A 10844-nucleotide genomic window follows, 5' to 3' on the forward strand; every position below is an offset into this window, starting at 1 on the left:
GCCATTCGTGGGAGGGAAGTCTTCCGCACCGTTGTGGCTTCCTCTGGAGCGCGCGTCGGAGTTGCTGCTCGGACATTGGAGCTTCGGAGCTGGCGCAGCCGGGGAGTTGTTGCGTTTTCTGGGTCGGGAGGTCGGGGTGCCAGGGCGGGAGTTGACGTGTAGTTTTGGGGATACGAGGCTGGGGTGGTAGTGGGGGGTTCTTGCGGGGGATTTTGAGAAGTTTTGATGGGTATTTGCGGTGATGAGGTTTGGGGGCTTGCCGTGGTGGAATGAGGGGTACGTTGAAGGAGAGAGAGGTCTGTCGGGGAAATTCGAGTGCAAGCGGGAGTGTGATGGAGCGAGTTTGTGGTAGAGGGAGGCCGATGGTTGCAGTGGTGAGCTCGGTGGGATCGGTGGATTCGATTGGGACATGTTGGTAGGCAGAGACTAGGGTTAGGGCGTGGGCAGTGACCGTTGGGTGCCATTAGTTTGGTTGAGTGTGGGAAGCGGCCGTGGACCCTGGAGCTTGCGTTTCTGAATTTTCGAGGGGCTTGTTGCCATGGCGAAGCCGAAGAACGGGAAGAAGACTCTCGACTCGTGCGTCATTAAAGGCACTCGGAAAATTGTCAAAGGTATGGTCACTTCCGAAGAAGCATTAGGCTCTCGCTTGATCCTCAGTCTGCCTTCGGATTTCGAAAGCTTCGAGCGGGTCAAACTGGCTGCTTGCAAGTAGCCAAACCGGCTGTTTTTTTCTTTTTTATTTTTTCTTCCCATTTCAAGTCTGTCAGCGATGTGTTTGGTTGTGAACAATCGTCCAGTGTGATCAGTCATTAGACGTGGCATGGGATTCGTGAGAGGATATGTCCTTGCGATTGAAGCGATTTTGTGGCGGATAATTGGGTTTGTGGCAGTTGGAGATACAGTTCTGATGCGCAGCGAGGATGCGGATAAACCTCCCTATATTGCAAAGGTAGAGAAGATCGAGGGTGATAGTCGAGGCAACGTGAAAGTCCGGGTCCGGTGGTACTACCGGCCGGAAGAATCCATGAGCGGGCGCAAGCAGTTCCATGGACAGAAGGAGGTTTTTCTGTCGGACCACTATGACGTGCAGAGCGCGGACACAATAGAAGGCAAGTGCATTGTTCACTCTTTCAAGAACTACACGAAGTTGGAGACTGTGAGTGCTGAGGACTATTTCTGTCGATTCGAGTATAAGGCAACCACTGGCGGTTTCACCCCTGATCGCGTCGCTGTGTAAGGCTCCGCATTGCATGAATGAGTCGTTTAAGATGGGCATAACCTATGAAGTTTGCGTGTGGTAATGCGCAGCGCATGTTAGGCGTTGGGTCTTCTGTGAGGTGCAGTGAGTCAGGGTTAGGTTTGTGCAGTTAACGACTTTGTCGATTTCGTTGATAACTTGGAATGGGGTGTTTCAGGTATTGCAAGTGTGAGATGCCATACAACCCTGACCACGTGATGCTGGAATGCAACAGTTGCAAAGACTGGTGAGGTTGCTGTGCTCTAATATTGCTCATCAGTGAAGTGCTTGCTCAGTCAGTCAGTAAAGACTCGTGCCTCGACCTAAGTCTCGTGCGCTTGAAGCTTGGTGTTTCGTTTGGTTCGGTCGAGGCATGGTCACGTGTTCACGCAGATGCAGTGGCTACTACAGATACGCGGATGCTTAGCTGAACGACAATCTTGCTGAATGGGTGGGTGCAGGTTTCACAGACATTGCGTGGGCTTGAGCGAAGAGCAGGTGAAACATGTGGATAGATACATTTGCCCTACTTGTGCCCCTGAAACTGTGAAGAAAAGCAATGGATCGTCACATAAGACACCAGACGCGAAGGTAACCTCCGTTGAATTTGCACTAGCTGCCTTTTCTTCAATTGCGTTGGTTTTTCATTACACATAGGGTCCCACGATCTTATGGTCGTTTCACCATGGATTCGTGAAAAGTTTGGCTTTTGCAAGGCCGCACTTCTTCTCGCTTTTAGACTTGTGTCGGTGAGAGCTTATGCATGTTCTTCATGCCGGATCAATTATTTTTTATGGTCGCATGACCTGTCCGAACTGGATAGTTTTTTTTCTTAATAGCCGTGGTGTACTATTGTGTGCAGCCGGATCTGAAACGTCAGAGGAGGTGACCTCAAGTCAAGCTTGGCGCATTGCTCAAGTGGTTCTTGCAGTATGTTTCAGATGTCAGAGATATGAGAAGTTGGTGTAGATATGAGGATTCAGATGCAAAATGTAAGATAGTGAGTTGACTACCTTGGTGGGTTCTACATTTCAGCGACCTTTTCTAGAATCCGAAGCTGTGTATTATGATCCACTCAAAGTGTTTATTGGAATACACGAGTTGGGGCTGTGCCAATTACGCAGTCCGAGGTCTCTTCCTCTGCTGTCTCAGGGTAACGAGCGCATAATTGCTTGATGAGAATTCACTCTACCTGTGAGCATTAATCCTCTTAGATGAACCTGCGGCCCATTTGCCTGTCTCGGTCAGCAAGACATTTTGTCCAGTTGGGCACAAGTTGCAATAGAAAGCTAGGTCGCTGGCATATAAAGCTGGATCCAGCATTGACGTGTACCTCATCTCTAATATCTACTGTGTTGCAAAATCAACTACTTCGCGAACTTTAGTCTACTGTCCTTTCTTGTTGCGTTTGTTTGGTGTTGGAGTTTTCTTGTGACGTATGGGCGACAATAGGTTTTGGTCGTCTTTTTCATGTAGTACTTCATTAGATTGTCGTCCTGCTCGTATTTTTCGTAATTGGTGAGCCCCTTCATTGTTTTGTTGAGTGGAGTATTTGAGAGATACTCGGTGAACTAATTTTATCGAATTTGAGACCCATATCTATAGTGACTGCGTCCGTCGAGGACCGTGATAAAAGCACACTTGACTTAATTGTCCGTCGTCTTGAAGAAGGAAGGTGTAAGCTGCATTAAGTACAGAAATTGCACATGCTTGGAATTATTGTCCATTGTTCAGTAGCATTATGTACCTCTAATGCTTCTTTCGTTACAGTTTTTTGTTCACCCTAGTCGGATATTCAACAAAATTGAAAGTTTCCTTCGAGTTGCGAAACCTGGTTACTAAAGCACTGTCATATCCAACAGGAAACTGCAACTACTGTTTTCTCCATGACACAGTCTCAACATACTGCTGAATAGTTTCTTTATATATACATTGAAAGTGTTTGCAATCGAAATTGTTTGCTTAATACAATACAGTGTAACGTACATTCAACACTCTCAACAAAGAGGTACGAAACTCAATAAAAAACGGGTAAACGACTAAAGTTCGCGAAGTAGTTGATTTTGCAACACAGTAGATATTAGAGATGAGGTACACGTCAATGCTGGATCCAGCTTTATATGCCAGCGACCTAGCTTTCTATTGCAACTTGTGCCCAACTGGACAAAATGTCTTGCTGACCGAGACAGGCAAATGGGCCGCAGGTTCATCTAAGAGGATTAATGCTCACAGGTAGAGTGAATTCTCATCAAGCAATTATGCGCTCGTTACCCTGAGACAGCAGAGGAAGAGACCTCGGACTGCGTAATTGGCACAGCCCCAACTCGTGTATTCCAATAAACACTTTGAGTGGATCATAATACACAGCTTCGGATTCTAGAAAAGGTCGCTGAAATGTAGAACCCACCAAGGTAGTCAACTCACTATCTTACATTTTGCATCTGAATCCTCATATCTACACCAACTTCTCATATCTCTGACATCTGAAACATACTGCAAGAACCACTTGAGCAATGCGCCAAGCTTGACTTGAGGTCACCTCCTCTGACGTTTCAGATCCGGCTGCACACAATAGTACACCACGGCTATTAAGAAAAAAAACTATCCAGTTCGGACAGGTCATGCGACCATAAAAAATAATTGATCCGGCATGAAGAACATGCATAAGCTCTCACCGACACAAGTCTAAAAGCGAGAAGAAGTGCGGCCTTGCAAAAGCCAAACTTTTCACGAATCCATGGTGAAACGACCATAAGATCGTGGGACCCTATGTGTAATGAAAAACCAACGCAATTGAAGAAAAGGCAGCTAGTGCAAATTCAACGGAGGTTACCTTCGCGTCTGGTGTCTTATGTGACGATCCATTGCTTTTCTTCACAGTTTCAGGGGCACAAGTAGGGCAAATGTATCTATCCACATGTTTCACCTGCTCTTCGCTCAAGCCCACGCAATGTCTGTGAAACCTGCACCCACCCATTCAGCAAGATTGTCGTTCAGCTAAGCATCCGCGTATCTGTAGTAGCCACTGCATCTGCGTGAACACGTGACCATGCCTCGACCGAACCAAACGAAACACCAAGCTTCAAGCGCACGAGACTTAGGTCGAGGCACGAGTCTTTACTGACTGACTGAGCAAGCACTTCACTGATGAGCAATATTAGAGCACAGCAACCTCACCAGTCTTTGCAACTGTTGCATTCCAGCATCACGTGGTCAGGGTTGTATGGCATCTCACACTTGCAATACCTGAAACACCCCATTCCAAGTTATCAACGAAATCGACAAAGTCGTTAACTGCACAAACCTAACCCTGACTCACTGCACCTCACAGAAGACCCAACGCCTAACATGCGCTGCGCATTACCACACGCAAACTTCATAGGTTATGCCCATCTTAAACGACTCATTCATGCAATGCGGAGCCTTACACAGCGACGCGATCAGGGGTGAAACCGCCAGTGGTTGCCTTATACTCGAATCGACAGAAATAGTCCTCAGCACTCACAGTCTCCAACTTCGTGTAGTTCTTGAAAGAGTGAACAATGCACTTGCCTTCTATTGTGTCCGCGCTCTGCACGTCATAGTGGTCCGACAGAAAAACCTCCTTCTGTCCATGGAACTGCTTGCGCCCGCTCATGGATTCTTCCGGCCGGTAGTACCACCGGACCCGGACTTTCACGTTGCCTCGACTATCACCCTCGATCTTCTCTACCTTTGCAATATAGGGAGGTTTATCCGCATCCTCGCTGCGCATCAGAACTGTATCTCCAACTGCCACAAACCCAATTATCCGCCACAAAATCGCTTCAATCGCAAGGACATATCCTCTCACGAATCCCATGCCACGTCTAATGACTGATCACACTGGACGATTGTTCACAACCAAACACATCGCTGACAGACTTGAAATGGGAAGAAAAAATAAAAAAGAAAAAAACAGCCGGTTTGGCTACTTGCAAGCAGCCAGTTTGACCCGCTCGAAGCTTTCGAAATCCGAAGGCAGACTGAGGATCAAGCGAGAGCCTAATGCTTCTTCGGAAGTGACCATACCTTTGACAATTTTCCGAGTGCCTTTAATGACGCACGAGTCGAGAGTCTTCTTCCCGTTCTTCGGCTTCGCCATGGCAACAAGCCCCTCGAAAATTCAGAAACGCAAGCTCCAGGGTCCACGGCCGCTTCCCACACTCAACCAAACTAATGGCACCCAACGGTCACTGCCCACGCCCTAACCCTAGTCTCTGCCTACCAACATGTCCCAATCGAATCCACCGATCCCACCGAGCTCACCACTGCAACCATCGGCCTCCCTCTACCACAAACTCGCTCCATCACACTCCCGCTTGCACTCGAATTTCCCCGACAGACCTCTCTCTCCTTCAACGTACCCCTCATTCCACCACGGCAAGCCCCCAAACCTCATCACCGCAAATACCCATCAAAACTTCTCAAAATCCCCCGCAAGAACCCCCCACTACCACCCCAGCCTCGTATCCCCAAAACTACACGTCAACTCCCGCCCTGGCACCCCGACCTCCCGACCCAGAAAACGCAACAACTCCCCGGCTGCGCCAGCTCCGAAGCTCCAATGTCCGAGCAGCAACTCCGACGCGCGCTCCAGAGGAAGCCACAACGGTGCGGAAGACTTCCCTCCCACGAATGGCTCAAAAACGCGCGCAGGCTCTCGCTGTTCACGGGCGCCTCGAAATCCGACCTGGCAACCACAGCGCGGCACGAGAACGGTCCCTGGCAGCGAGCTCGGAGGAAAAGGAAGGAAGGGGAAGGGAGAAAGCGGTTGCGCGAGGGGGGGCGAAGGGCGGGAGCGGGAGGGGAGGGGGAGTGAGTGAATGAGGGAGTGGGCTATGGCCGGCTGGCCATTGCTGGAGTGAGAGAGTGAGAGAGAGTGTGAGGGGGAGAAGTGCGCGGGAAAACCTTCCAGGGGAGGGAGGGAGGGAAGGCGAGGGAAGGCGAGGGCGGGAGGGAGGCCCTTGGACGTCCGTCCGTCTGGTCGTTCGTCCGTTCCTGCGTCGGCTCGTCAGTTAGTGAGCAAGAGAGGGGAGCACCCTCCTTTTCCTGCATTTCCTCTCATTTCCTCCCTCTCACTGCCTCCCTCGGATCCCCCTCTGTATGTTTGCCCCCTCTGTATGTTTGCCCCCTCTGCGACAGTTCTCGGCCAAATTCTCCCCCCCCCCCCCCTCCCCCCTTCTACCGTATGCGTGCCCGCTGCCTCTGTTGTTTGCAGGCGTGGTGTGGTTCCAATCGTTTAAAAGTTGGATTTGGCGATTATCTCACCAATTCTTTTATGGATGCTTTGTCCCTGTCGTGGTTCTGCTAACAGTGGGCGATCTCCTTGACTTGCCAGCCGCGAATGTGTGAGTTTGTTTCCTAAGTTGTTGTTTTGCCTTTAATTTGCAGAGATTTTTGTGTTAACCGATTATTTTAGTATTATTTTTCTTATCAGTTTGATGACAAGTCGACCAGTCTGTTGTTGTGATCAGTCATGATTTCAGTAATCTTGGGTGTAGTTAATAGTCGTTGTTTAGGTTTTTCTTGTTTATTTTGGAGGTGCACAACGTTACTGTATCTTATAATGTTGTTTGTTCTTGATAATTTGTATGATTTTTTTATAATGATTAGATTTTGTATCAATCTAATTTTTTACATGCTCACTGTTAATTTTGGAAATGTATCGTACAACAGCTTGTTTGGATAAATAACTTTTTGTGTTGTTTCTAGAAAAATGAATTGCACTATGTTTGATTATGGGAAAACTTACAGAAATGGGTGATTTAGGTCAAGTCCCAATTTGATTGAGTCAATTGGGTCAACTCTATTGGTGTGTTGTAATTGATAGTTGGCAGTATAGGGTATGAACGATTGGATAGGTCGTAACATAAAAATGTCAGTATATTATGAAAATGTTAGAAATTAAATAGAAAATGGACACTGAAAGGAAAATATTGAGGTAAAACATGAATGGAAATTAGTAGCAAAACAACTAGAACTGAGTTGGGGTATAATTCTAAGAGTTTATTTGGGGAGATTACATCAATCGTTATGAGTCAAAATCTTGTGCAAAGCTCTTTAAAAAGAAGTGTTGCATTTTGTATTCATAAAGTGAAACAATTTGGTTTTTTTTATACAATATCACTTAAGTTTGATACTAATTAGGCAAGTATTAGAACCTTCCTTTGAATGTGAATTGAACAAGATTATATATATATATATATATATATATATATCTATAGAGAGAGATAATTAATAGAAAAATATTTCTTTTTTTAAAATTTAATATATATTTGCGAATTAAATATAGAATTGAATTCTAAACTTAAGGAAATTTAGTAATATAGTGGATTGATGTATGCATTAGTTGTAGAATAATATTATTGCTATAATCAAAAAAATATTAATACAAGAAGAGACAAAGAAAAAAGGTAGTTGAATTGATGAAAGTAATATTTAACTATATTAGACAAAGTAAGAATTGATTGTAAAAAAAAGAAATATGCCTAATTTTTGTCTAATTAATTTTTGATTATAAATTAAGGTGGTAATCTTTTATAAATGTTGTTAAAAGTATAATATATTAAAGTCTTTATTCTTTGCAAAACTTATTAATATACAAAGTCTTGTTTATAAATTTAAAGAAGAATTTATAATTTATAAATTTAATACATATTTTACACAAGTCTTAATTATATCTATGTGTATTTCATATAAATATAGCTTAATAGAATATTTATTTTTGAAGGTATATATATCAACTATTTACATGATTTTACTTTCATGTAATAAAAATAATTCCATTATATTATTTTCATCTACAAAATTTGTTAAAACATTCTATTTCTAATTAATTGCTATCAATTTGTTTTTATTAATATTAAAAAATATAGTATTTACTAATTGATATCAGATATTAATATTTAAATAATTTAAAGAATTAAAAGATAATTCTTATATTAGAGTTGTTTTTCTAAAAATCTTTTTAATTTTATATAATCTTTTGTTTAATATTTAGTACTAAATATTTCTATATCCTATTCAATTATTCTAAATTTAAATTTTATATAATTGTATTATAAAAATAAGATGTATTATGAAAAGATGTTTCTACTACATACCATTTACATGTGAAAAAGATATAGTTTTAAATTTCTAAATATGTTTCAACTTCCCTTCTTAGGCTAGATATTTTTTTAACTCTACTATTGCAAATACAACACCTCTTAGGCTAGATAGCTACTTTGCAAGAGCAAATAGAAGCTTCTAGGATAAGGGAGTCAACATCTACTAGACTAAAATTGAGTAAGCCTAGTACATACTCCAAGACTTCAAGGCAAGTTTTAGGGACATATTCTTTAGAACTTTCTAGAGAGAAGTTTCTAGAAACTTCTAGAAAACAAGCCTCTAGAACCTTCTAGAAGAGAAGCCTCTGGAACCTTTTAGAGAGAAGTTTCTAGAAGCTTCTAGAAAAGAAGTCTCTGGAACCTTCTAGAAAGGAATCCCCTGGAACTTTCTAGAAGCTTCCTAGTTAATAGAAGTAGCTCGAGAAGTTTCTAGAACCTTCTAGAAAGGAAGCCTCTGGAACCTTCTAGAAGCTTCCTAGTTAATAGAAGTAGCTCGAGAAGCTTCTTAAGTAGGAGTATATATAGGGATCGAGGCTGAAGAGTTCTTCAGTCTCGACAACACATCTCTTGGAGTTCTAGTTCACCTTTCTGGTGTTGTTCTTGTACTCATCTGTTTAATCTAGTTCTGCCACTTCTTCTTGAACTTCTTGTTAGATTTCAAGTCTGTATTTTGTGTCCGTGACAGTTTGTCGAGACTACACTAACTTGAGATATCAGAGCTAGTTCTTTCTTAGTAGAGTGTGGATTATCCCTCTACTTAAAGGTATACTAGCATTTTTTAGAGGTTGCGGATTACCCTCATCTAAACTGATACTTCTTCTGTTACAATATTGGAGTCTTATTCTTCTTGGAGAGAGTGGATTACCCCTCTTCTTGAAATTCTTAAGGCGTTTTATAGGTTGTGGATTACCCTCCTATAAACCAATATTGCCTCTTATAGGGTCATTTTTGTCCTTCTTTTAGAATGGCCGGAGGTCAAGACATTAGTATGACAGAAAGTTCGGAGTCTAAGTTAGATGCTATTATGAATGCCCTCGCTACGTTATCACAAAGAACTGCAGAGATTGAAGGAGTGGTGGTAAGGCTTCATAATGATGGAGTATCTGGGATAGCACAATCTAAACTACACCAACCTCAAATTTTGGCACTTGGAGAAACAATTTTACCTCAGGTTCCACAAGAACCACTAGTTCTACAACATAAGGAGCCTCGAGTTAGCCTTCTAGATAAGTTTGATGGAACACGTTCCAAGTTTCGAGGATTCGTCAATCAAATCAAGTTGATAACAGTTTTACAGCCCGAACGATATTCAACGGAGGAGTCACGTGTTGGGCTTGTTGGAACCTTACTTACGGGACAAGCTCTATCATGGTTTGCTCCTTTGTTTGAGAAACGATCATCCATATTAAACAACTTCGAAACCTTTTTGGAAGCATTTGCGGAAGCATTTGGTGAACATGATAAGGTTCGATGGGCTACAACAAAGATCCGGTCGCTACGACAAGGGATGCGTTCTACATCAGTCTATGCTTCGGATTTCACGTAATTAGTATGCGACATGAATTGGGATGAAGAAGCGTTGATGAGTCAATTCTATTGGGATTTAAGAGATGATGTGAAGGATTTGCTGTTAACTCTTCCTGATCCACGAACGCTCAATGAAGCCATTAGCTAAGCTGTGAAGTGCGATAATCGCCTATTCCAACGTCGCCAAGACCAACGCTCAAGACAACATACAATTCGCCATGCTCCAACTATGTCGGCAAGCGATGTGAATTCGCATTCAGAGGTGGAAGACATGCAAATTGATGCGGTACGTATCAAATCTCTTACTATAGAAGAAAAAAAGCGACGTATGGAGGAAAATTTATGCTTGTATTGCGGTGGAGAAGGCCACAAAGTCGGAAACTGCCCCAAAAAGCAAAATCGAGGCACAGTCAAGACTAGGGGAGTATTTGTTCAGGAAAACGAGGATGCCCAGCCACAGTAAGAACCGTGCGGCTGGACAATGAAATATCCCAACAACAATCGGGTTCCTTTCTTTCTGCCCAACCTGCACTTTGTTTTACAATCCCTCTGTTTATCGGCCCTCAAAAACTAAGAACCTTAGCACTACTAGACTCAGGAGCATCTGCTTGTTTTTTAGACGAAGAATTTGCAAAGCGTCATAAGATTCCTTTAGTACAAAAATCAAAACCTGTTCATGTTGAGGTCATAGATGGACGACCTTTATTGTCTAGTAGCATCACCCATGAATCAAAACCTATAGAAGTAACATTTAAAGACCATAGTAGTCATATTATTTTTAATATTATTAGAATCCCATCAAATCCTATTATTCTTGGTCTTTCTTGGTTGGAAAAACATAATCCATTGATAGATTGGAGGTTGCGGAAGATGACTTTTCCCACAAAACCACCCAAGAAAAAACCTAGTAAAAAACCTCGAAAAAAGAAATCCTTATTCATTGGAGCAAG

At 43.0% G+C, this 10844-nt stretch overlaps 2 protein-coding genes across 6 annotated transcripts; one reads left to right on the top strand and one right to left on the bottom strand.

Moving 5' to 3' along the window:
• The first annotated feature begins 470 nt into the window (after positions 1 to 470).
• LOC112278818 (chromatin remodeling protein EBS) lies at positions 471 to 2374 on the top strand. 3 transcript variants are annotated; one of them, XR_016498245.1, is made up of 5 exons: positions 471 to 611; positions 891 to 1109; positions 1416 to 1484; positions 1699 to 1828; positions 2100 to 2374. XR_016498245.1 is itself a non-coding variant. In XM_024512622.2 (5 exons), the coding sequence occupies exons 1-5, from the start codon at positions 539 to 541 to the stop codon at positions 2124 to 2126; spliced, it is 642 nt and encodes a 213-aa protein (XP_024368390.1). In that variant the 5' UTR covers positions 471 to 538; the 3' UTR covers positions 2127 to 2374. The 3 variants fall into 3 exon arrangements, 2 of the variants coding, with proteins under 2 accessions (XP_024368390.1, XP_090100430.1); XM_024512622.2 differs by having other exon boundaries at positions 891 to 1233; XM_090244304.1 differs by lacking the exons at positions 1416 to 1484; positions 1699 to 1828; positions 2100 to 2374 and having other exon boundaries at positions 891 to 1237.
• A 1150-nt stretch (positions 2375 to 3524) lies between these two features.
• LOC112278817 (chromatin remodeling protein EBS) lies at positions 3525 to 5428 on the bottom strand. 3 transcript variants are annotated; one of them, XR_016498250.1, is made up of 5 exons: positions 5288 to 5428; positions 4790 to 5008; positions 4415 to 4483; positions 4071 to 4200; positions 3525 to 3799 (listed from the first exon to the last, which is right to left on the bottom strand). XR_016498250.1 is itself a non-coding variant. In XM_024512620.3 (5 exons), exons 1-5 carry the CDS (start codon positions 5358 to 5360, stop codon positions 3773 to 3775), a joined length of 642 nt encoding a protein of 213 aa, XP_024368388.1. In that variant the 5' UTR covers positions 5361 to 5428; the 3' UTR covers positions 3525 to 3772. The 3 variants fall into 3 exon arrangements, 2 of the variants coding, with proteins under 2 accessions (XP_024368388.1, XP_090100433.1); XM_024512620.3 differs by having other exon boundaries at positions 4666 to 5008; XM_090244307.1 differs by lacking the exons at positions 3525 to 3799; positions 4071 to 4200; positions 4415 to 4483 and having other exon boundaries at positions 4662 to 5008.
• Between the last annotated feature and the right edge of the window lie 5416 nt (positions 5429 to 10844).

This window comes from Physcomitrium patens, chromosome 2 (genome assembly GCF_059467195.1).
Source record: "Physcomitrium patens ecotype Gransden chromosome 2, ASM5946719v1, whole genome shotgun sequence".
NCBI lineage: Eukaryota > Viridiplantae > Streptophyta > Bryopsida > Funariales > Funariaceae > Physcomitrium > Physcomitrium patens.

Coding starts and splice junctions, on each gene's coding strand:
- LOC112278818 (XM_024512622.2), top strand. CDS start 539: ATGGCGAAGCCGAAGAACGGGAAGAAGACTCTCGACTCGTGCGTCATT. Junction 612..890: donor CACTCGGAAAATTGTCAAAG/GTATGGTCACTT, acceptor GGTTTGTGGCAG/TTGGAGATACAGTTCTGATG. Junction 1,485..1,698: donor TGCAACAGTTGCAAAGACTG/GTGAGGTTGCTG, acceptor GGGTGGGTGCAG/GTTTCACAGACATTGCGTGG.
- LOC112278817 (XM_024512620.3), bottom strand. CDS start 5,360: ATGGCGAAGCCGAAGAACGGGAAGAAGACTCTCGACTCGTGCGTCATT. Junction 5,009..5,287: donor CACTCGGAAAATTGTCAAAG/GTATGGTCACTT, acceptor GGTTTGTGGCAG/TTGGAGATACAGTTCTGATG. Junction 3,800..4,070: donor ATAAGACACCAGACGCGAAG/GTAACCTCCGTT, acceptor TATTGTGTGCAG/CCGGATCTGAAACGTCAGAG.